This window comes from Clupea harengus, chromosome 12 (genome assembly GCF_900700415.2).
Source record: "Clupea harengus chromosome 12, Ch_v2.0.2, whole genome shotgun sequence".
In the NCBI taxonomy this organism is placed as follows: domain Eukaryota; kingdom Metazoa; phylum Chordata; class Actinopteri; order Clupeiformes; family Clupeidae; genus Clupea; species Clupea harengus.
In genome coordinates this window covers 11,051,932-11,077,031 of record NC_045163.1, presented here as the reverse complement: position 1 = coordinate 11,077,031, position 25,100 = coordinate 11,051,932, and the positions used below count along the sequence as shown (strand labels likewise).

The window sequence follows — 25,100 nt, the reverse complement described above, 5'->3', positions numbered from 1 at the left end:
AACCTCAGTCAAAATTACTTTTTTCATTTAAAGCAGAAAAGATCCTCATTTGATCAATACAATAGTCATGGTATTCCTCACATTTACTCTGTTTTGTTTAGAGTGAACTACTTCCATACCTATATAGATATATTTTAGTGCAGTGAAAGTGTATAAATATATAGATACATGTATTTATTTTGCATAAACAGATAGATGCATTTTAAAACAATAAATCAATAAGTCTATAGATTTAGGTTTTTCAAAACATGTTTATTTTTTGGCATCATAAAAAGTCACGTCAGATGTCCGTTTACAATGATGTCATGCTATTCTGTTGGGGGAGAGGTGAGAAATATTGGGGGTGGAGGGAGGGCTGGATGGGGGGATAAAAAGCGCCCGTGGGAAGGCTGGTTGCTATGCCACCGGTTTGCAGCAGGACCTGTTCACTTGGCAGAGGTGAGGTTGAAGCAGCCGCGCTGGTGGAACTGCATGTCCCTCACACGGCGCATGGACTGAATCTGAGGTTGGAAGGCACAAAACTCGTTGTAGTGTCTATAGTCGCCGCACTCAAACAGGTACTGGTAGCCTCTGTAGCCGGGATACTGGTATCCCACCCACCTATAAAGAAAGAACACATTTTGATTATTTGGTAATGAACAAAGGTAAAGTCATGATAAATAAACTTCAATTCATCTTTCCTTTCACTCATTTAATACTGGTGATGTGTTTCAATATGTAGAGCATATTTGCAATCGTATGATTTTAGTATAGAAGTTTCTTTATAATCTTCTTAGCTCCCTTCTTAGCTCCCCTGAATAGGCAATATCATTTGAGTTCTCAGAAGCATATCAGAGTTCAGCTGATTTTGGCTAGTCTTCTCTCTCTAAGGAGGATTCCCCTTTTTGTTTGTGACTTGGTCATTGGCTCCCTATGGGTACTTACGCTCCTCCGGGAACCTTCACGCTGCCCACTCTGTCGCAGAAACCGTGGGCCCACAGGGTGGGCACGTCATCCTCCTGGATCTCCATCTTGTTGCCCTTGAAGTCGGACAGCTCGAACAGGCAGATCTTGTGCTCCAGGCTGTCCTGTAAGATGAAAATAGAGATGGAGGGAGATGGTGAAAGAACAGCACTGAATGTCAGTATGTCAGTGTTATAACCAGTGTATCAGTGCGGAGTAGACTGTGGCAGCACTTCATTATACCTTGAAATATTTATTTATTTAAGTGAGTCAGTTCAAGTGTGTAGTAGTTTTATGTGAGAGAATGATAAACAGTTATTTGATCTACTAAATGTGTCACAGTTCTTGAAGGTTGAATTGTGCATCAGAGAATGAAGTGAGTCGTGGGAATTCCACAGTTTCTAAGAAGTTGTAGTGCAGTCCTTACCATGCGGATAGGTCTGAGGGACATGAGACAGTCACTGCGGTAGCTGTTTGACCAGGTATCCCAGCGAGGATACTCCCCCTTCTCCAGGATGAACATCTCCCCACGGAAGTTAGACTGCTCGAAGGCCACGAAGCTGGAGGTGGTGATGGGGGAGGAGAGCATGGTGATGAAGGAGGAGAAGGAGAGTGTGGTGATGGAGGAGGAGAAGGAGAGCGTGGTGAGGGGCAGTGGTCAGCAGGGGGCGCCATCAAGCAGGAAGATTGAGATCAAGGGGGAGAGAAAGGGAGAGGAAACAGGTTGAGTACAGTGTGACACTCTCATTTAATTTAATATCACTGTAGTAGTAGTTATAAATAATTTGAATATTGAATATGATACAATTATGCCATTAGAATAAATCCTGTATCCTTCATTTAATGTTCAGTTGGACACAGGAAAGTGGATGTTTAGGAGGAGTTTTGCTGTAATTGACTTACGGGCCACACTCCACAATGATACTGCGCACTCTGTCCATTCCTTGGTCACACACGTTCACACACTCGTTCTGAACCTCGATCATCCTGCCCTGGAAGTTCTCCTGTTCGAACAGCATGATCTGTGGGAAATTTTGAGTGCACAAAACCTCCTATTAAAATAAATGTCCACATGTGAACCCCTGCAGCCAGGCACTAGTCATAAAAGCATGAAGACTTTTCATCCCCTCTGATTCCACACAAGCAAAACATTTCCTGGATTACATTATAACGCATTACAATTAAATTCTTTATTAATAATTCTTATTATTGCATTACAGTTCTACAGTTCTAAACTTCTACATTTCCAGCAATCCAGCCATTTAGATGGCAGCCAACTATGCACTGGATGCATGCCAGACTTGTGGCAGATCTGAACCAGTGTCAGCTGATCCCTGTGTGTCTGAGGGCTATAGATACACTTACTCTGAAGTTGCCCATCATACCGGGCTCTCCGGTCTTGGTGGCCTTGCTGCTGGCAGCAGGGGCAGGGGCTCCCTTGTCCTTGGCATCGGTTCCCTGGCTGGAGGCGGATTTAGTGGTCTGAGACATGATGAGGTTCAGCGGGTCTGGGAAGAAGAGCAGAGCAGAGCAGAATAAGGTTGAGGTCACCGTGGCCATCAAGCAACCAAGGCAACCCAAGACATGGACACACTCCAAAGGCCCTGAATAGGGCGGATTGGTGGTGGGTGGAGCAGTGGTGGGAATATGTTTACATTTTTTTTTTAGAAAACTGGCTTCACTTTTCAGTCCATTTAACTTCCACCAGTTCCCACCAGATATTTAAATTTAAACACTCTGTCTGACTCCCAGGCCAAAAACCAAAAACATGTCTGACTGATTCCATGACTTATAAGGGCTCTCAGGCAGAGGTGATTTGGGATTCCCAACATGGGAGTGGGGCAGGCCCAGGTATGATGGGATGCTTAAGGATGGACCCCCCCAATCACCTATCATACTACTCACACCCACCTGTCTCCATGGCGAGCACTGCTCATCTTGTGTGTGTGTGTGTGTGTGTGTGTGTGTGTGATGTGTGTGATGTGTGTGTGTGCTCCCCTGCTTCCTGGGCCCTTACCTGCTTTGTGTACAGCTTTCAGTGCCGTGGGGCTGGCTGGCTCGTGCTGACCTTCCAAGCCCAGCGGCCCAGGTTTTATACCCTGGCAAGAGGAACATGGAGGGGCTTGGCGCACAATAGAAACATCCCAGTCATCAGTGTCGGTCTCTGCCAAAGCCGCAGGGTCATCGCTACGCCCAGAAAGCTCTCCCCTGGTTCCCCGTAAGCACTTTGTTGTCAATGGAAAGCCCTGACAATGGCAGTTTCACCCTGTGGGCCAGCACTGATAGCTATAGGGCTAGTACAGATCATAGGAATGTATAGGCCAGAGGTCAGGGCAAGCTAATCCTCTGTTAGCTACTTTCTCTCTCTCTCTCTCTCTCTCTCTCTCTCTCTATCTCTCTCTCTCTCTCTCTTTCAGTCTTTCTCTCTCACTATTTGTATCTGTCACTTTCTATGCACACATCTTTTAATATACCACAACATGTCTTGACTTGACACTGGTGATAGCAGAATTTTTGATAAACATTGATATGATGCATTTCATTTTCCAAAAGACTGCTCTAAAAGAGTGAGCAATGGAACATTTTTGTTGGAGTAAAATTCAGACAGACATTGAAAAAAAAATCTTCCATACATTGATAACAAATTATAATGTGAAATGGGATGTTTAATTCAATTTAAGGATGTCTTGATAACTTCAGTTACTAATTTTTGCGATTTGCCTCATGTATGCATTTAACATTTTTTTACGCTCCAACTTGCTTGAAGTGGAATGAAAGTGACCTGCCTTTAGACTTATATAGACTTATAGACATGGCGTCTGAAACAAGTAAGGTTATTCAGGCTATGGAGATGTGAACAAATGCATTGTCTTTCTCTATAGAGTAAGGATCTGAGGAGCCAGTTGAGCCTATTCTCGCAAAGGACAGTTTGTAAGACTGATGTCAGTGAAAACACTGAATCACACTCACAGGGACACTAGATTGACCCTGTCACCTCCTCCAAATACAAATCATAAATTTCCCGGTTGTGTGGGTTTTTGTGATTGTTGTGACACATTTTTGGGCACAGTTTCTCTGTTTAAATATCGGGAGCTTGTAGTTCCGAGGCTGTGGCAATTCTCTGATTTTCAAATAAAATAAATGAATACATAAATAAAACTTCCAACCTGATTGAACACACGTTTTTCACATTTTTAAACAATATTTTGCCGTAAATTTGGAAGTAACAATATGGTTCTGGATTGCACACAGTGACATCAGAGATATTGCTTACACTGGGCTGGAGCTTGAAATGAACACACCACTACCTTCAGTTTCTCTCTCAGTATTGCGTTTATTGTAGTTATTTAAAGACAACCTACATTCCAGTCACTTTTCTTATGAGTGACCAGTGAATATAGATTATGGTAAACGTTTTATCCTTGATCGCCTCGGATAAAAAATGAATCATATCCATATAATCCATATAATATTGGATTACCACAACACTTCCATAAACATTCGATGGAACTGATGAACATGAAACTGTTTGTTTATGACTGCAGTCTGCGGTGTGTATTGGGCCACGCAGTCCAGTGTTAGCGTAGTCAGATTCAATGTTACTATTGTTGATCCTGTCCAGACGGTTGACACCACAGACAGCAATTGTTCATCCTCCAGAACCCAGTGTAACCAGAGCTGAGGTGTACCACAGTGAATACTTGGCATAGGTTTGGCATAGGTTTAATAGGTTAGCATAGTTTTATTATATGTTTATTATATGTGTATTATATGCTATATGTACTGTATATATGTTAGTATTATATGTATAGGTTGTTATATGTTTTAGCATATTGTACTGTATATTTATCTTGTATATTTAGAAAGGTTATTTAGGTTATTATATGTTTATTACGTGTAAATTATGTTCAGAGTACTTGTACAGAGTGTATGTCATGTTATGTTATGTTATATTATGTTATGTTATGTTATGTATGGTAGGTTGTTGTGCGGTGCCTTGTCCTAAGAATTTCAGTGCCCAGTCTGACCCTGTGTCACTCTGTGCATCTGACAATAAAAGACTTGTGACTTGTGATAAGGGCAGCAGAGAGCGCCTCCTGCTGGAGTTGTTCAGGAAAACGCCTTTTTTTCTGAAGGTCCCATGCAAGCGACCTGCACCACGTTCACCACATTCTCTGCACGCATTGTCTTAGCTGTACATTCATTACTGATGAAATCTGTTTCTACATTATCAGTGTATTACAAAATGACCTAACTACCTCTATTGTGTACTGGAGTAGCTCACTGCGTGTTTCAGGGGAGAGAACCTAGACACTAAAAAGTACAGCCCTTCACATTATCATTGTTTAAAATGACCATACATTTCCATGGCTTCTAATAATTTTCCAATTAATTATTAATCATAAGTTAATTATCTGTTACTTTGATGCATGGTCAGATGAAACAATGATCACAGGGGCATACAAGTGTGGTTGGTAAAGAGTGAGAATGATCACAGGGGTGATTACAGGGGCATACAAGTGTGGTTGGTAAAGAGTAGGAGCAGTGTGTGTGTGTGTGTGTTTTCATGCTTGACATTATTCTCACATTTACATTTACAGATTCTTCATCCACACCAACCTACTGTGCTACGTTCATAAGCACGTGTGCTAGGGTGATAACACAAGTACAGTCAAGGAGTTTACTGTGAGAAATACAGAACCCTATGTTTTGTTTATGTGCATGTCACCCGGGTGAACGAGTGACCTCCTAGTTGAGGAGAGTCAGTCATGGCTGGTTTGTCAATCCTGCAAGCACATGGGCAAGCACAAGCATGATTTGGATTACTTGGAGATACTGACTTATTTTTAACAAAAGATTCTATCAGGGAGAGCATCAAATTAAAATAAAACAGACTTGCTGAAAGATATTGCTCAGCATCAAATTAATCTATTGGTGCCTACAAATGAACTTTTTATATGACAAAAAATTTGGCCAGGGATGTCTGTCTGATAAAGTTGTCATCCATACAGGAAACAAGCTGGGATGAATATTTCCTTGATGGCATGCTATCCAGGAAATGGGACTCTGCTGTTACAGTGAAATAAAACAGACTGTCTGAACTTTAAATGGGAAATAGCCAGCAAGGTTTTTAGGGTTAGTTTGTGACAACCATTCCCCCCTTTACCTTCCCCAAGGCTTTCTAAGAGCACTTAACATATTTGTGCTTGATGCGTTTGAGGGTGTGATTGTGTGTGTTTGTTTATGTATGAGTGTGTGTGTGTGTGTGTGTGTGTGTGTGTGTGTGTGTGTGTATGTGCATGCACTTGAAAGATTGAATATAGAACTGTTTGTGTGTATGACTGTTTGTATGATTGCTAGTGTCTGTGTGCACATGTAGTTGTGTTTTTTGGAGTCTGTGCGCTTGCCTGTGTGTAAGTGTATGAGGGTGCATGTATGTGTGCATGTCTGTGTGAGTGTATGTATTGAATTGACATACATATTTCTATGTGTATGAACACTTATGCATGTATGTGTGAGCATGTTAACCAGTCCTGGTGCAGTCCCCAGCCTGGGGGATAGTGTGGTGTCTGCACTTCTGCTCCTCTATAGATTTAACCCCCCCTTTGTTGGGTGGCACAATGGTGTGCCCCTCCCTCGCTGCTGAGCCGGGGCTTTTAGCTGGGCCCTTTGCCAGAGGAGGCTTTAAAAGGGTAGAGGCGCGTGCCAGGTTTCACTCTCAGGCCAGGACGTCCCCAGGGCATCAAAGCGAGGTGAGTCCCCACTTTGCTCTCTCCAAACCTGTCTCCCCTCCCTCGGTCCACAGCCCCATGTTCTGTCCCCCACCTCCCTCACACGCACGCACTGATCAGCTCCCATGGGCTTTGGAGGGGATGGAGAGCATGATTGAGCAGCAATAGCAGCAGTAGCAGTACCAGCAGCAGCAGCAGCAGCAGCAGCAGCAGCGGTAGTAACATCAGCAACAGCTGGTGGTTTCTAGCCTCCGGCTTTACGCATTCTTCTTCAGATCTTTAAATAGAGCAGTAATGGTATAGAGCAAGCATTCAGGCTTGACTCACTATTCAGAGTTGCTCAGCGAACATAGATGGATACTATGCTGCGTGGTATTGTGCTTAAATATAAAAGCATTTGGATTTAATTTGCTCACACGTGCATATACATTTGGAGTTGGGCAGAAGTATAGGATGCTATTGCCTTCTTTTATATACTTTGGGATGTGGACAATGGGATGTTCCAGTTACTTGTGCTTTTAATGGTTTTATAGTTACAGTGCTATATTCCTGGCATGTTTATTGGATTTAAATGTATAAGGCTAATACTTTACTTTATGGTTAATGGTTTGAAATGCTTAAGATTGTATTTCACAGTGTGTTCGTCTCCTGTATATTTGTAATTTGTTAATTGGAGGTCCGGGTCAGGATGGTAGGTTAGGGCTCTGTATTTGTATTTTGTGCTTTTAACGAATCACAATTTCCCCCTATTTGTTGCCATCAGTAACACCTCTCTGGTCTTTCCTCCGTAGCAGACAAGATGACTCACCACTGTACCAAGTTCTCCGGCCACTGGAAGGTATGTGTGAAATCAAATTGCCAGAGAGATCGATAGATAATTATACAAGCACACACAGATGCAGACACCACTGGGAAAAGGATTCCTAAAAATAAACATCCATCACCAGTGTGACACATTGACTTCCGGACACCCAATGCCTTTTTAGAATTGTGCCCTACTTCTCTCACTATGCGCATAGATAAAGACATTGAGCACAAATTTCTGTGTCAGTTCAGGAAAGAATCAGTGGATTTGAAGTAATGTCATGATCAATATGCTTCCTTTGTACCATGACTGGATCTTAATTAGTTAGTCCCATAGGTGTGTGCTAAATTGCCTTCATCATTTCAATCGGGCACCACTTTGACCACCCTCTTGGAACATTTTAAGAGAAACCTCAGCTGCTCTTAAACAGGAGGCCAATCTTTGTATTGCAGATCATCGTGTACGACGAGGAGTGCTTCCAGGGCCGTCGCCATGAGTTCACCTCTGAGTGCTGCAACGTGATGGAGTTCGGCTTTGAGACTGTCCGCTCCCTCAGGGTAGAGAGTGGCGCGTAAGTTTGTCTAAACCTTTTCCAAGGATCTGTGCATTCTGTCTTTACTCTCAACAGCAAGTAGCCTATCTTTTGTCATGTCATAACACACAACCAGTGGTACATATTTCACTAATATAAGGGTTTTTTTCAGCATGTTGTGCATTACACATGTATGCACTGTGATAACACGTATTCTTTGTAGGTGTAACAAAATAAGTGAGTGTGACTGTTTTTCTTCCTAGCTGGGTTGGCTATGAGCATGCCTCCTACCAGGGCCAGCAGTTTGTGCTGGAGAGAGGCGAGTACCCCCAGTGCGACGCCTTCGGGGGTAGCAATGCCTACCACATCGAGAGAATGACCTCTTTCAGGCCCATTGCCTGTGCTGTAAGTCCTCATGTGCCTTAGTGCCTCTCCTTTCTCTCTTCTTATGTGCCTATGGCAAAATACCCAGGCCTTTTTTTAATCCTTTCATTTAATCATAAAAACATATTAATATGCAATATTATATAATTAAGTATGTGTCCATTGTTATTATTACTACATATTAAGGTATTTCTCATTATGTCCATTATGTAATATGATGGTATATGATATACCCTGAGCTCTCACTGCATCTCCTGAACATTACTGAAAGAAGACGTCATATCAGCAGTGTTTATCACAAGAGATGTATTTAATAACCCATTTGAGAATCTCCTAAGCACTATTGTTTCACCATTTGGACTCCACAGAACCACAGAGAATGCCGTATGACCATCTTTGAGCGCGAGAACTTCCTTGGCCGCAAGGGCGAGCTGAGCGACGACTACCCCTCACTGCAGGCCATGGGCTGGTGCAACAACGAAGTGGGCTCCCTGCGTGTCCAGTCTGGAGCGTGAGTGTTCACTAAATTTCCCAAACGGGTTATGTGTCCTTTCCCTAACTTAGCTACTTTTGGGTTTTCAAGCCCATCTGGTCGGGACACAAGGTTTTAAAAGTGTGATAGAGTTCAAATGTACCACTATTAGTGCCTTCATGGAACAATCTGACATGTTAATTGTTGTCTCTCTTCCTCTCTCCTTCTATCTATCTATCTATCTATCTATCTATCTATCTATCTATCTATCTCTCCGTCTGTCTGTTTTTCCTCAATAGTTTCGTGTGCTACCAGTACCCTGGCTACCGCGGGTATCAGTACATCATGGAGTGTGACCGCCACTGTGGGGAGTACAAACACTTCAGGGAGTTCGGCTCTCACTCTCAGACCCCTCAGATTCAGTCCATCCGCCGCATCCAGCAGTAACCTCGCTGCCCGACTCTCCCTCACAAACTCTCTCCCCCTGCTGCCCAGTGCTGAATAAACTGTCTTTCTTAAACTTCACCGAATTCCTGTTATGAATCTGTTACATGCTAGTTTCTCCATTAAGAAAAATAATAATAATATAATACGAACCTCACCATCTCAGATAGCCTACTCATCATCGCAAATCATGGTAATACATTAAATAAAGTCAGCGTTGTCGATGATGAAATGGTTGAACGGCTATAACCCAAGGAATGAATCTACTTGCGTGGAGATTTTGAAATGTACTATAAAAATTTAAAACTTTTTTGTGGCACATGTTGTAGCACTTGTGGATAAATGAACCTATGAAACCTGTGAGAAACGTCAAAGTGAGTTTATTTCAACATCAACTTTCTAACAGGCTCGCCTATTCCCAGGCATTTTTCTATTTTGCATTTGCCCATGTTTGCCACAAGAGAGAGCTAAGGGTCTGTAGCCTACAACCCGAAAATATATCCTTTTAAGCCAAGTGTCAATTCATCGAATTCATTCTCTAGCAAGATATTTTATGTAGCCTATATTATGTCCGAGCAAAACCAGATGTTGTAGTTGGGGTCATATGCGCCTATGATGGTGAAGCCAAACCCAAATATGAAGAATGTATGTTTAAGACAATGTGTTGAGAATTTGTCAAAAGAGTAGCCTAAAATCATTTTTCTATCAACACTATTTTAGTGTTTTCACAGAGTGTGTATCCCTGTGTTCAACCTGATGAAAAATAGCTATGCAACTAGCTACTAGGCATACATATTTTCGTGGCTTTGATGTCATGTAAATATCGAACGTTAACATGCATTCAGTGTTCCAATTGTAAAATGAGGGCATTCAGTATCGAATGTGTAACAACCAGATTATCCGTACCGATTACTTATTGTTTAAACTCGTGGCGCACTCAATTTCGCCCACTGAAGTCTATGCATTACTCGTGTGTGGAGAAAACAGGTTGTGACTCCATTCCTAAGAAACTCCAGTTCCATATTTTGCAATCGACAAGCAGGCACTGAGAGGAAGTGGGGATCTCGGTTTGCTTGCCTGAGAATTCTCAACCTCACTCCAGAGACACTCACAACGGAGAGCTCACTGTGGAGGGAATTTCACAGTTTCTCACGGATTAAGGGACTGTTCGTACAAAACCTCTTCTTATTTATACCTGAGGATATCTGCGAAGACATAGCCAACAGCAACTGAAACGGATGTTGCCACAAATGTTGTTGAATCGTCAACTCAAATGAAGGCTTCTTCAGCGACCCAAGTGCTTTGGGCAAAAAGAAAGTGTCTTGGGTTTTTCGTGGAAGAAAAACAGTACTGTCTAGTGGCTGTAGCTATTTATTGAAGAACACTGGTGCGACCAGTGTGCTGCAATAACGAGTGTATGAGTAACCACTCCAGTAACTAATTTCGCCTGTAAAATACGTTGATGTTTAGCATAATTGGATAGTTGGCCAGTGCCTTTCGCACGTCTGAAACGTGGTTATCGTTTTGGGTAGCTAGCACGCTACAAAATGAAGTTCCGCAAGCGCTAGCTAGCTGGTTAGCTTGATGTGTCTGTTGTATTATTCTTAGTTAGTTAGTTAGCTAGCTAAGCTAACAACATAGCAACATTGAAGTTTTTACTCTTGACATAAAAGGCGACTGCAGCGCTTCATGAAGGGTTGTGAATAATTCAGGGAAAACCCAGTGCTGTGCTTCTTTTGCTGAGGACTTTGGGCTTATCTACCAAGCTGGTTCTCGAGCCAGCGCTTGCTTATTTCCTTTTCAAACGCCCCCTCCCCCTCCACCGTTATACACAAACGCTAGTTAGCTCCCAAACGCTAGCTTTCTTCAAGGAAAAGGGAGGAATTCAATTAACACAAACCATTACATTACTTCACAATAAAGGAACCGGAAACTGGCAACTTTCATGTTTAATGATATGAGAAGGGCGTGCTTGAAATGCAAAGAGAGGTTTACTGTGTACCGTTTACCTCTGTCAACACACTTCTCTAGCTAAGTTAGTATTATAACTGCAGAAAGCTGTCTGCCAAGCAGCCAAATCGCTAGCTTTCTGGTTTGTTAGCAAGGTAGCTAACGTTAGTTGGCTTCATTGCTCATTGCAAGTTGGGGAACGAGCAATCGCAACACCCTCTCTGTTGTCAACCTAAGAAAATGGAGAAGCCGTAACTTGACGTTGTCGATGCTGTCATTTTCGGTATTTTCAGACGGTCTCTGACATTCAATAGTCGATTGATACTAAGACTAAACTTATTATCAGTTTATTCGCATGTTTTTTATTATGCACACATATTTATCCAGCAAGTTAGATAAGTAATGTGTCGCGACGTTTTCCATTATTTATGTCGTTTAGCAAGCATTGGGCATACAGGAAGCAGCATCGGAGGTGATGAAAATACAGTTGGGCGAAACAGAGCAGTTGCTTTTTATTTTTCTGTAACAGAATGAATATTTCATTTTAGTCAGTGAATTTATCACTGGAGATGAAGCAACATATTGGCGCACGAGTCGTCCATTTTCGTGTCTGATACCAAGTGAGCTGGCTTGTTCACGTTTTAATGTTTGTGGCGTCGCGTTTTATTTAGCTGATTTAGCTGTATGTGTTTACTGTCGTCTGGAGAGCGTTTGGATGGATTTGCTACCAGTGTCTTTGATGTGTTAATCTCGTATGGATTTTTGTTGCAAGGGCGATAACCCTAATCAAGGGAAGCTCTGTATGAATTGCCTGACTTAACCAACCTTGCGCACCGCAGTGTTTGTTTGAAATTGTATTGGATTATTCCGCTTGTTGTGTTTTTATTGTAATCGTTGTCATTTATATAATCAACTTGTAGGTGGGTAATTTTAAAATCGTGAGGCTCCCTGGAAAAGGGGCGAGGGGCTAAATTATTCTCAATTGTATCAAAGCCCCAACGTTATCTTCCATTCTTTTCGAAACGGCTTGTCGGTATTGGCCATGCAACGTTTGCCTTTACAGTAGCTAACGGCATCAAGCCTGCTTAACATAGGCTACACGCGAGTTCATATTGTGGTTAGATTTTAAGCCATCGATTTCTCTCTAAATATATTTGTCTATGTCTTACAATGGCTGATTTTTAAGACCCCAGCGTTCATTGAGAAAGACAACTAAAGGCTCAGTTGGATGCTTGACCCAAGCTCCTGACTAGCCGCTACTGGTCACGGTTGAACTGTGATTCAAACGGACCTCACTGCACATTCGCATCTGTGTCCATCCACGACAGCTTCTGGTTCTGTATTGACTCGGTCGACCCAGGGCTGAAGATGGCGGACCTAGAAGCAGTTCTCGCCGATGTCAGCTATCTGATGGCGATGGAGAAGAGTAAATCTACTCCAGCCGCCCGGGCGAGTAAGAAAATCATCCTCCCTGAGCCCAGGTAAGGAAGACTAATTGTTTTGTCATCTTGTTTTTGTCCAGTGGCTGAGTGTTAGCAGGATATTGTCGCTAGCTAACTTTGTCACATTTCATTTTGACTAACAAGTGAACTAGGATAGATACCTCACCACATCACAATTGAGCTGTTCATCCAGCCTTTTCAATCAGACTTACTGTTCGGTTGCCTATAACAAACACTTTTCATGGTGATCAGATTAGCTAAAAGTGTAATTTAAACATGATAGTTTAATGTAGCTAAATGCTGTGATGTAAACCAGTTTAGCTAACGTTAGCTACCAAACAGTGTGGTGATGTCTTATCGATGTTGATCAGATAACATAGGGATGGTCTTCTCAGTCCTGTTACAGTGTTTAATAATGAAACAAATAATAACACTATCAATATGAACTCAGTATTTGGTAATGATTTCATCTTTGTTTTAACAGTTGTCATAAATTAAATGCGACTCCAGTACACCAACCCACTGTTGCTTTAGACTATTGGTCAAGGAAGTGATGTTTATTAGTGTTGAATAAGCAGAAAAAACACTTCTCTTTCGAAATGTGTTTTCCAATCCTCTAAAATAAGGGTGTGCAAGTAATGAGTAGGCCTCGGCCAAGGAAATCGAAGTAGGCCCTTCCACCGTTTCATACATAACATATTTTTTTTCAATCATGTAATAAGATATACAAATTATCGACCTGCATATTAATCGGGGTCAATCATTACTGGGGTTGATTTTGCATGCCACCCAAGCATTGGCAGTACCCTATAAATTAATCAGTGTGAAGACAATTCTGAAGCTCTGCACTTTCAAGTTCAAATGGAGTTTCTATGGTGATCGGTTCCTGTAGCTCAGACATTTGCTTAGTTAGGTCAGATGAAAAATTGGTATAACCTTAATTATTATTACATGATTATTTACATTATCTGAGGCACAAGCTCTTCATATGTGCCGATTAGCCCTGTTTTGCACAGGGAGTAGAGGCTGTTTTGTGCCTGTGAGACAGGATATGATGTGTTGTGGTTTGTAGGCCTCATCTTGTGTTACTGATGTGAGCAAATGTTAAGGGCTTAATTGTTGGTCTTTACCGTATTTCTCTTTTCTGCATAATGGAGAAGGGGGAAGTTAGACTAATGTTTTGTCATTTGTGTGAGAGTGGACTTCATGAGGGTGACAATCCTAATTTCAGTTGTTAAAATGGTTCAAAACACAAGTCAGTGTATGAATAGTATGAATGCTAAATACAAGCTTATCAGTAGACAAGCGGACCAGTGCAAACCTGTGTGTGTGTGTGTGTGTGTGTGTGTGTGTGTGTGTGTGTGTGTGTGTGTGTGTTGCATGCTGCATGCCTTTCCCTGGCTGCCTTTCTGCTGTGGCACCTGTTCATTGCATGCTCACTGACCCTTGAAAGAGCCAGGCTGGTTTACCCTGCTGCTCAATTAAACCGAAAGAAAAACTCAAGGCAGGCTGCTTTTAAGGAAGGAAACACTCCTGTTTGTACTCAGAATTAATTTCATAATTACTAACCCACATAGGTTTTTTGTCGTCCCCCCCCTCGCCCATCCACATGCCACCCAAACATGGAGTGTCTCTGTCTTTAGCCTCAATGGTAAATGACAAAAATGACACAGACAGACAGAAAAGGGAAGGACGTGGCCTTGCCCCCCCCCCCCCCCCCACCATTACCATAGATGTGCATATCTCACCACATCTCTCTCACACAAACATATAGTCTCGCTCTCTCGTTCTCACACATACACACACACACACACACAGTCTCTTTCTCTTTCTCTCTCTCTCTCTCTCTCACACATACACACAGTCTCTCTCTCTCTCTCTCTCTCTCACACATACACACAGTCTCTCTCTCTCTCTCCCACTCACACACACACACACACACACAGTCTATCTCTCATCTATCTATCTCTCTCTCTCTCTCCCTCGCTCAATCACTCTTGCCGAGGGACATCCACATGCATGCGCATTAACCGTCTTTGCCTCACCATCCCTCTGGTGTTGCCATGTGCGCTTCAGTGTGTGTGTGTGTGTGTCAATCAATGTGTGTCGCAGCAGACGCCTGTGCAATACAAGTCAATGGAAGATGTGTGTGTTTGTGTGTGTGTGTGTGTGTGTGTGTGTGTGTGTTTCTGTCTGCTCTTACCGTTCATACTGTATCTTCATGACGAGATGCTCCATTGTCCTGATGCTGAATACATAAATGGCCACTTCGCAATACTAATCAACACTGCAGTCTTTCTCCATTGTTATTGTATGTATTTATAGTATCGTAATCAAAGAGAAGCTATGAGCCTGGAGAAAGATTACATGACAGCCTCTACCTCCTAGACCCGCAGTGTGATCAGGCCCACCTCTCCCTACACACGGCTGGGTTTGTTGTCAGTAGTAGCAGAGGGACAACCTGAAGCTGCTGTTGTAATGTTCAGCTCTATTTCACATGCCATTCTGTGTGTGTGTATGTGTGTTTGCAGAGTACATAGCTAGAGTACAGGAGATAAGTCCTTGATTTCACAGGCCACTTTTCCCAATGTTGTGACGCAATTAGAACCCCAACCTAAAGTTATCCATCCTGATTGGATGCTGAGTGGTTAATAACAATTGAAGTGGATGACTAAGTGAACATGTACCTACCCTCATTCATGAGTAAATAACGGGCACAGCTTGGCCAAAATCCTTTGGGTCCAGTAATTACAGTGGCACAGAGAGCTGAACTGATAAGCCTCTTGTTTATGCAATATGGCTGCAGCAATGAGCTTATGATGGATTTGAATCTGACGGCTGACTGCCCGTCAAGACGTTCCCTGTGCTAATGAGATAAGAGAGAGCGATTACAGAGCATCTTCCACAAGGAGTAGAGACTGTCTGAAGAAAGCGATAACATGCAGGTTGCCGTCACAGCAGAGAGGCGTTGCAGCAAATCTGGATGACCCCTGTATGAACAGACTCCTGTAGTAACTGTGTGTGTGCCTGTGTGCATGTGTGTGTTAGGAGGGATTAGCATGGTGGGGTGTGCAACAGCCAGTATTAGCGCAGATTGAGGGAAAGCATTACTGACATCAGTGTCGCTGTCATTAGTGTTGTTGTGGCTGCCTTTAAGCAACCCACAGACATGCTGCAAGGAACGTGTGTGCGTGGGGGGGGGGGGTCATTCATGGAGCAACCCTCCATCCCCCACTCCACCATTCCACTCCCCCTCACCAACCCAAACCCAAAATTGATTGGATTGTAAGCAAAGAACCATCCATTTGCTGTGACATTAGAGAAGTAATTTGTTGTAATTTGATAAGGATTTAAAAAGATGATCGCCCTGAAAAGCTATGTGATCTCCTCAATTGGCTGTAATAAGAATCCAGCTGGTGGGCGGCAGTGCCAACGACAGAGACAGAGAGTCTGAGAAATAAAAAAGCAGAAAATAGAATAAAAACAGGTGGGTGGCTTTCTTCTTCTATATACTTAAGAAGTGTATAGAATAAAGAATAGAATGTAGTATCATTTATTTGATATTGCGTTATTGAGTGATTGGTTTGTTCGTTTTGAGATTTATACATTATTAGGCTGGACACACAGTATTGACAGCACAGGCGGGCAGGTAGGGCCTGGGTGGAGACAGCAGCGTTTCGGGGGGAGTGGAGAGAGAGGAGAGATAGCGCAGCTCTGCTACATTCTCCCCAGGCCCCGTTAAGGCCTGCTGGCAGCGAGGTGAGATTTTGACGGTGTGACTGGAAGTGTTTGAGGGGTTGGGGGTTGGAGAAGGGGTAGATGGGAACGAAGTGGGAGTGAGTGGTCCGGATGGTTGGTGCCAGTATTGTTTGAGTGAGGGAGAAAGAGGGAGTTAGAGAGAGAAAGAAAGACAGATGAGCGAAAGACTGGAGATTGCTTGAATCACGTAGAAGGAGGAGGGTAGAGGGGCACTAAAAAGAGAGAGGGAGATGAGGTGGGTGGGTGTGGGAGAGGGAGAGGTTAAGTGAAGGGGATGGCCTGTGTGTGTGGGGCTGTGTGTGTTCAGATGGCTACTGGAGGAGAACAGTAGGCATTGGTGACGGTGAGGGGCTCAATGTCCAGGGCCAGCATCCAGAACCACCGGAGGGGCTGTGTACACCTAAATTACACTGACATGGAGTCTAACGGAGACGAATAGCGTAGCACTGTACTTTAAAAATGACATACCCACTGTTCCCAATGTTCAACTGTCCACTGTCTAACTTCGATGCAAATGAAGAAAGCTTCTCATGCATACACATGTTGGCCCTAGTTCCCAAACTGACCTGCTGAACATGTCACTATCAGTCCCTGCCGGATAAAACCTTTGTTAACGTTCAACTAGCAGGAAAGAAGTAGTCATTTGTGTGTTCTGTGGACACAGTGACAGCATTGGAGATGAGTGTTTGTGTTCTAGTGGAGACTGCATTGTTCCATGGTACAATATCAATGTAGATATAAGTCTTGACTTTGGTTGTGCATCACTGGTACCAGACTTAAGAGATTTACTGTGGCCATGACTGTCTAAGATGTTTAACAGGTTTCAGCCAGTGAAGCGACGGTCGATTCATATTACACAAAACAGCTAGGTAGCTAAATGACTAGCTACAGGCTAGTGTTGCACGGTGTACCGGTACTAGAAAAGTACCGCGGTACCATTACATTAAAAACTATACGATTTTGCATATTTTTAGTACCGATACTTCGTTAAAAAAGCACGCAATCAGAGCGCACTCACTGTTTCGCTCCCTGTCAGGCTGCCTGCACGCATTGACTGCAAGGGCGGGGCTACCCATCTCTCACACATGCAACAGGCAGCCCTCACTCACAGCAAGTGATCTCAGGGGAGACATGGCCTCATGTACAGGAGCTGTTGCCGACCGTCCTCGGCTTGTAGAAAGAAAAGATGCCAGAAGTGAGATCTGGAAATACTTCGGGTACGAAGCAGACACCGAAGGAAAACCCATCGACATACACAGACCCGTCTGTAAAACCTGCTTCAAATCCAATCAGGCAAAGGGAGGGAACACGTCGAATATGGCTAAGCACCTATCATACAGACACCCCGAACTTTTCAGAGTTCAAAGAACGACAGGTTAGCAAATGTGATTATAACCATGAACACCCCCAAGATCACCCATATACAGCCTAACACGAGTAGCAGGGTGACCAGACGTCCTCTTTTCCCCGGAGGCATTTAGGTCTCGAAAAGAGGACATGTCCAGGTAAAAGAGGACGTCTGCTTTGTCTTGTGTTGTAGGCTACTTGCTTGATGTTTGACTGTGTTATGAAAGTTGTTGACTTGCTAGTTTGTCATTTACAAAGTAAGCAGATTTCAACATGTCTGGCCGCTAGCAAGACATCTCGTTAGCGATGTTAGCAAGCTTGTTATAACACGCTTGGACATTGATGCTAGTATTAAGATTTTTTTTCTTTTCTCTCTGATGCTAGTATTAAGTGCTCTCGCGCCGGCTTCTTTGTAGTGTTATTGTGATAGCTATGTTGGCTAGGTTGCCAAAAACACAGTTGTCAAGCTAGCCACCATAGCTATCACAATGACATTACCAAGAGGCCGACGCGAGAACACTTAATACTAACATCAATGTCCAAGCGTGTTATAATAAGCTTGCTAACATTGCTAACGAGATGTCTTGCTAGCGGCTAAACTTAGCGAAACCTGTCGAAATGTGCTTACTTAGTTTATGACAAACTAGCAAGTCAACAACTTTCCTAACGGTCAAACATCAAGCAAGTGCAACACATTTTATTGAGTTAGTGTTTCTGTTCGTGTGTAAATAGTTCAGTTGTATTCAGTTGTAATAAGTGCAATAGTTGCAAGTTGTGTGAATATTCAGAATTCAAAATTCTACCAGACAGACAGGCTGTCTCATTGTTCGCCATAGTGTAATGGCAAGTGTGTATTGGTGCAAAGGTATGTGGTGGCATGTTTTTCAATAAAGGGGAGAAATTGCCCTTTAATTATGTGTCTATCTTTAATGTACCCAAACCACATAGCTTTAGATTTTTTCCCACCTCAAACACACATCTGTCAAATGATGTAATTCATACTTATGGAAATAACTATGTAGTCATATAGTCAGATACGGACTAAAGGTCTACATAGCCATGTATAATCAATGCTATGCTGTCACCATGTAGTTTTCATTAATTATTTGCTCTGGGCTAATACTTTTGTAAAGTGTTCGAAAAGCTGGGCAGGAACAAGCTGGTAAAAAGTGAACCTTACAGATGTTTTATTTATTACTATCATAGATAAATATACCAGTATCGTATTTGTGGTATCGTATTTGTGGTATCGTAAGTATCGGGTATCGTGATATTTTGGCAGGTATAGTATCGAAGTCATAATTTTGGTATCGTGACAACCCTACTACAGGCTACTGGCTACAGTGATTAGAAGCATGAGGCAGTGCAAAATGCCTGTATATAACCCTCAGAGTAGACTAGCCGGTATGGCTGAAACCTGTGAAACATCTATGATGGGGCTGCTCGATTATGGCAAAAATCATAATCACGATTATTTTGGTCAGTATTGAGTACCATTATTAAACACGATTACTCAATGACTTAGGAAACATCAGGCATGTATTGTCTTTTTAACAGTGAATTTCTTTGAACTTTTTAATGTATTAATTAAATATAAATAAATTAAACTGACAAGCGAAAAATAAATATTTATACGAGTTAGGTCCAGTCGAACAATTTACTAATTTCTGATCGGACAAGAAACATTTTATGAGTGAGGACATCCTAGAACAATCTCACTCGGACTCTTCGTCGCTAATAATCACTCTTAGTTTGATATACTTTAATCGTTGATTTGTACGACGTCAACATTCCATTCAATCAAAGAGAAAGAGCAAATGGCAGGCAGCGATTTTATGGCATTAAATTGAATGAATCAACAAAATCGAAATAATGAAAGAAAACACATTCTGGTGCCTTCAAACTCAATAAATTGGTAGTAGATCTGATGTATAAAAGCAATATGACACTTGTGTTCATGGGGTTGCTCAAGGATACCCCCACAGCTCATGGCTGTGATTGTAGCTGAACTGGTTTTACCTTTCCTGATAATTAAAGTCTTTCTTTTTGTCATCATGGCTCGAGCTGAACTAAACATGCCACAGGCATGGTAACCACGATTGTGTGTGAAATGTGCGGCCACAGCCACACTAGTCTGACTTGCTGAACTACAGGTTTGTGACCGTGATCCATCATCGGCTAGCCGATTAATCAAATTTTATTTTCAACTACGATTTTGGCTTTCAACAATTATGAAAACAACATAATAGAGATAAAATGGTGTAATGTGCCGCGTTCTGTTTCACAGTGAGGCTCTTGTTTTGACTCACTCTAGCCACTGTTAGGATCACTGCTGAAATTTCACACGTTTTTTATATTCATGACGAAATATACCGTTACATTGGCTAGCAAGAACTAAAGTAAAGGATTAGCCTACTGTATAAGACTCGTAGTGTAGTTGAAATGTTTTAAACATAATGTTGAATTTAAATAGTTCTTGTGTGCGTTTCAATGTCCAAATCTGACGAAACAATGCTTTTACAGGGAAGAGCTCTCCACTCTCTTGGTGTTAACCACTACAGCCCCTGTTCAAGACACAATAAACAAGTAAATCAAGTTATAGTAGCATTCCAGTTCAAAGGCTAGCCTAAAAAGTCAATCCCAGACCCAGGGTTAACATCTCATCTTATCTGCCATCAGTCAATGTGTTTAGTATGAAATGTTGTTTATATACCACGTGTTGCAGTCCTGAAGTGAATACTTTAGCAGTTCGGTTTGAGTTGATGCAAAACTGATGGACTCTACGTCATTGTAGGCTACAGTACTTATCTTTTCAACTGAATATGGAAAACACTCAGTATACAAGTTAATTAAAACACGATTTTAAACACTTGTCTGCACGTATTCATCTATTTACCATTTCTCACAATATGAAGAAGACACAGTGTAGGTTAATATGGACCCATATGACAAAAACCTGCAACACACTCCCTCAATCACAACCAAACACACACTCCCTATTCCCCGAGGTGTGGAGCATGACCTGTGCACACACACGCACGCACGAATATCTTCGTACTTTATTGGTAGTGTTTTTATCCTCAATGCATAATACGTTGATATTTGTGGGACAGTCTAACCTGCAGTGTTAAGTGAGCCTCTTCCATGTGTATATTTCTGCTGAATACTAAAAAATGTTAAGTAGGGGTGCAATGAATACTCAATGTCGTCAACTAAAATCGGTCCAAATAAGTTGCCAAACAATTCATAGTGGATTACTAATAGTTGCTTTTCGTGCTGACACTGAATGCTCAGACATGGAAAGCTTTGTTACTTAACTGGGGTGAACAATAGCTATGGTAATCCCTTCACAACCAAAGACCTCGAAGTGTGGCAGCATTTCACTCTGATTTCCAAGAAGAACTGCAGAGGAGGTCTTGAACTGTACCATTTGCAAAGCTGACCTTGCCTGACATTGGAGCACATCAGTTACGCTCAAGCGTCTAACCCTTTCTGGATAATGAAGACTAGTCTTGTTAAGTTTGTTAGCTAGCTGGCATTGTAAATGTTGATGTCAATTAAAAGAGCTGTAACATTTTCCAAATACTTTTCTCTTGTTTAAAGAATTGTTAATGACGTGGAACATTCAGTGTTTCAAAAAGTAAACTATTATTCACAACGATCCTATTCACATTCCAAATGTGCCCTAACTTTACAGAGATGCAAAATAAAAACTCTGAAAAGGCTAGAGATGGATGGAGTGATACAAATGTTGGCACCAGATCCAAAGGGTCTGTCTGTGAGTGTGTGTGTGTGTGTGTGTGGGTGGACACACACACACACACACGCCTAATACAGTCATCAGCAGTGCTGTCATCAGTGAAGCCTCAACACCAGCAGCATGCACCAGTCACCTCGCCTAAGGACAGAAGCTGCCCAGCACACCCCACAGTGTACACACACACACACACACGCACGCACGCACTCTGCTGCGCCCTGGCAGTGTGGTAATGGGCCCGTGGGGGGAGTGCTAATTGAATCATTCTCCCAAACGTGGGCCTCATTAACACCCTCTCCCAGGATATCCAGTCAGAGCAGAGCAGAGCCCAGCCTAGCCCAGCAGAGCACAACATGCCCTCCCACACACACACACAAGCACACAAACGCACACGCACACACCCTTGAGAATCCACAGGCCGGGAGGACCTGCAGCCAGGAGCAGGTGGCTCAGGAGAGACCGAAAATAGGGAAGGGACTTTGGGCTGGAAGGGCGAGTGGCAGCAAGCAGGCTCCAGGGGAAGAGAGCTAGCGCCGATAGCGTTAGCTTCACACAGTGTTTTTTATATATGAGGCAACATGTTTTAGTGTTAGCTTTGTGCAGTGTTTTTAATATGAGAAAGGTGATGGTGATTAGTCTGTGATAAACTGTGTGTGTGGGTAAAAGTAATGTTTGGGGTACTCTGAATCATTTCAAGAATGAGATGAATGCTGTGTGTGTCTGTGAGTAAGAAAGTAAGCACTGGTGTGTGTGCTCATCTACTGTCAGCGATGTCTGATTCTTTTGGCAGATCACACTGAGCGCTCGCCTGTGTGTGTGTGTCAGAGTGTGTGTGTGTGTGTGTTTGTTTGTGTACTTGTTTTATTGTAGTGTAAGTAATGGTGTTTTTCTTCTTCCTGCAGTATTCGCAGTGTGATGCAGAAGTACCTGGAGGAGCGAGATGACCTGACCTTTGACAAAATATTCAACCAGAAAATCGGTGAGTCTGACCATCTCTCCTTTGAACTAACGACACAGGCATTTACATTTACATTCTGTCAATAAGCAGATACTTTCATCCAAAGCAACCTGCAGTACGCTGTATGAGTATGGAAATATACATGTTTATCAGCGTGTGTGCTCCTCGAGGTTCACAGTCATAACCATAGTGTTTGCACTTTGCTCTACCAGTTGAGCTAAAGGCACACAAGTGTTAGATATGTACTGAGACATCTCATCATTGTGGAAAATGCGGGTGTATTTTTGCAATTGTATCTACCAGTAATTTACCAGCAGAGTTGATTCTGACTGTGGTTGCGTTTTCATATAGATTTAGATTTAGATTTAGATTTAGATTTAGATGTGCGTGCGTGTGTGTGTGATTTTTGCTTTGCACATCACACACAATAAACTTAAACTAGCCGTGACCTCTGTGACGTGTCTTGTCCATGTCTCTTCTCTGGTACTTGGTCTTCACACCAGTTTGATTCGGTCAATCAGTCTGCCAACGTAGCTGCGTTCCATGGCAGTGGCCTGAGCTAGCTTTCTCCGTGGCAGCAGCTGTGTCTCGCTCCCTGCTCAGGTGGTGCTGTATCCAGAGACATCTTCCGAGGGCCGTGTGCAGGCAGCGTGGCAAGTTTGCTAAATGATTCCGTGTGAAGCGGGAGAGCTGAGTGTCGCGTCCGGGCTTGGCGCTGAAGCGCTAATGACAGAGCTGCCATGGGAACATGCTGCCCTGCAGGCTCTGTTTAACTGTGCTTACAACTAGGCCTCTAGTCCCACTTGAGAATAGGCTGCGGTAATTTTCTCTTCTCCTTTATTAGCAAATTTTTTCCCCTTTTTTCCCTCTCTCTCACTCTCTGTCTCACTCACTCTATCTGTCCCTTGCTCTTTTTCTCCTACATTCTTTCTGTCTCCATTTCCCTCTTCCTCTGTCTCTCCCCTCTCTCTCTCTCTCTCTCTCTCTCTCTCTCTTCCTTTCACTGTCTCTCTCTCTCTCTCTCTCCCCCCTCTCTCTCTCTCTCATATATATATATATATATATATATATATATATATATATATATATATATAATATGTTTCAGTGTTATTGGTCATTTTTAGAGAGAATCCCTGAAGATTGTTGGATAAACGGTGAGTTCAGTGTCTCCCATTGGTCTCCCATTGGTTTTAGTCCTTCTGCTCCCAGTTGCATCATTGTTTGGAATTAAACTATGTCTGAACACAGCACATTGTGATGCAGAAACCTGCTTGTGGTGTCTGTCTGTCTTGACTTCCTGCCCCTTACTTTCACATATTTCCCTCAGTTCTCTGTCTTTTCTCTCTCTCTCTGTGCCGTCTGAGCGGTCTGTCTCTGATTGGTCGGGTCTTTCTGTTTCCTGTCTCTTCTGTTCAGAGACCTGAAGTGCAGAGGTGTCAAAATGGTCACATCACCTTATATAAAAGCCATTTTACTCATTATTAAAAATGATTTGTTATCGACCAGCCATTTTCCTATTATTGGGTTACTAGTAGTTTGTTCCCTGTATTTCCCTATATAGTTCCCTGCTCATTCAGGTAGGTTTTCTCATTATTGATAGTAGCCTATGATTTATTTGTATTTTTTATTTTTTTTTAAATTGGTTGCCTGGTTTTACAGTAAGAGATGGCATATCACCACCCCATCACGTGCGATCACTGAAACCTCCACCACATTTCTGCAGTGTGTGGCTCACCACTGAGATATGAGCAGGTGGGTCGCTGAAGCTGGTGTAAAAAGCCCAGCAGCGCCTAATCCACCCCTCTTTTGAATCTGGTATCAGCATGGATGGCATCACACTGAGAGGGAATCCCTCCTCACCAAAGGGAAGCCCTCACACACACACCAAGGTGACTTTCCATCTGCACAGTGACGCACATCTCATGGGAGGGGGCTTCAAGTGGGTGGGTGGGGGTGTGTGTGTGTCTATCTGTGTGTGTGGTGAGGGCTGATTGGGCATGTGCAGCCCGCTGTGGTCTCCGAGGGCGATGGTGTCCCCAGGTGACGGGCCTGAGGGAGAGAATTTAAATGATGCTGGGCGCAATAAGCAGCACCTGTCTTTCACTTATGCAGTGCCTGATGTGCTTACACTTTACCTCGTCTCTGAACAGTGTGGAAAACAACGCAAAAGTTGTAGGCATTTGTCTTCACGTAGTTATCTTCTGCACTGGTGTGTCAATAGGAAATATTATATTTCAATTTTCAAACATTCCTTTTTTCAAAATGGTTAAATTGATTTAGGTACTTTCTGTTTGTGTCACTTTGTATGTTGTTGAATAGATTTTACTAATCAATTAAGTCCTATTGAAAGCATCCTCACTTGTAGCATTGTTTCAAGTAGTTTGTGGATCGATGAGCTGATTTAGAGGAGGTGTGTGTCTGTGTTCCTTGTTGTGCAATGATGAACCTCTGACTTCAAGTAGTGTCTGCATCTGAACCAGGAAGTTCCCGTTGGTTTTGGCCACGGTAAATTTGAATGACAAATGCACTAGGTCCCCTTCTGCCTCAGTGAATCTAATTTTTGCATGTCACCAGAG

The 25,100-nt window shown here is 42.7% G+C and overlaps 3 protein-coding genes across 4 annotated transcripts in view; 2 read left to right on the top strand and 1 right to left on the bottom strand.

Moving 5' to 3' along the window:
* Positions 1-231: 231 nt before the first annotated feature.
* Positions 232-3,002, bottom strand: crybb1 (crystallin, beta B1). Its single transcript, XM_012814368.2, has 6 exons — positions 2,960-3,002; positions 2,308-2,450; positions 1,846-1,964; positions 1,370-1,502; positions 925-1,067; positions 232-600 (listed from the first exon to the last, which is right to left on the bottom strand). The coding sequence occupies exons 2-6, from the start codon at positions 2,431-2,433 to the stop codon at positions 426-428; spliced, it is 696 nt and encodes a 231-aa protein (XP_012669822.1). The 5' UTR covers positions 2,434-2,450; positions 2,960-3,002; the 3' UTR covers positions 232-425.
* Positions 3,003-7,423: 4,421 nt separating this feature from the next.
* Positions 7,424-9,392, top strand: cryba4 (crystallin, beta A4). The gene is made up of 5 exons (XM_012816242.2): positions 7,424-7,512; positions 7,932-8,050; positions 8,275-8,416; positions 8,764-8,906; positions 9,167-9,392. Exons 1-5 carry the CDS (start codon positions 7,474-7,476, stop codon positions 9,312-9,314), a joined length of 591 nt encoding a protein of 196 aa, XP_012671696.1. The 5' UTR covers positions 7,424-7,473; the 3' UTR covers positions 9,315-9,392.
* Positions 9,393-10,333: 941 nt separating this feature from the next.
* grk3 (G protein-coupled receptor kinase 3) overlaps positions 10,334-25,100 on the top strand; it is a 61,725-nt gene continuing 46,958 nt past the window's right edge. Inside the window, exons 1-2 of one of the 2 annotated variants that reach the window (XM_031578038.2) lie at positions 10,334-12,742; positions 22,469-22,545. In XM_031578038.2, the coding sequence (XP_031433898.1) occupies positions 12,630-12,742; positions 22,469-22,545 (190 nt within the window). In that variant the 5' untranslated portion in view covers positions 10,334-12,629. The remainder of the gene's footprint in view (positions 12,743-22,468; positions 22,546-25,100) is intronic. The other variant, XM_031578039.2, reaches the window with a different exon arrangement.

Bases quoted from the DNA above. Each gene is read 5' to 3' on its own strand.
- crybb1 (XM_012814368.2), bottom strand. From the start codon at position 2,433: ATGTCTCAGACCACTAAATCCGCCTCCAGCCAGGGAACCGATGCCAAG. The intron at 1,503-1,845 runs GTAAGTCAATTA...CACCACCTCCAG, and splicing joins ATCATTGTGGAGTGTGGCCC to CTTCGTGGCCTTCGAGCAGT. The intron at 1,068-1,369 runs GTAAGGACTGCA...TTCATCTTACAG, and splicing joins CCCTCAGACCTATCCGCATG to GACAGCCTGGAGCACAAGAT.
- cryba4 (XM_012816242.2), top strand. From the start codon at position 7,474: ATGACTCACCACTGTACCAAGTTCTCCGGCCACTGGAAG. The intron at 7,513-7,931 runs GTATGTGTGAAA...TTTGTATTGCAG, and splicing joins AGTTCTCCGGCCACTGGAAG to ATCATCGTGTACGACGAGGA. The intron at 8,417-8,763 runs GTAAGTCCTCAT...TGGACTCCACAG, and splicing joins TCAGGCCCATTGCCTGTGCT to AACCACAGAGAATGCCGTAT.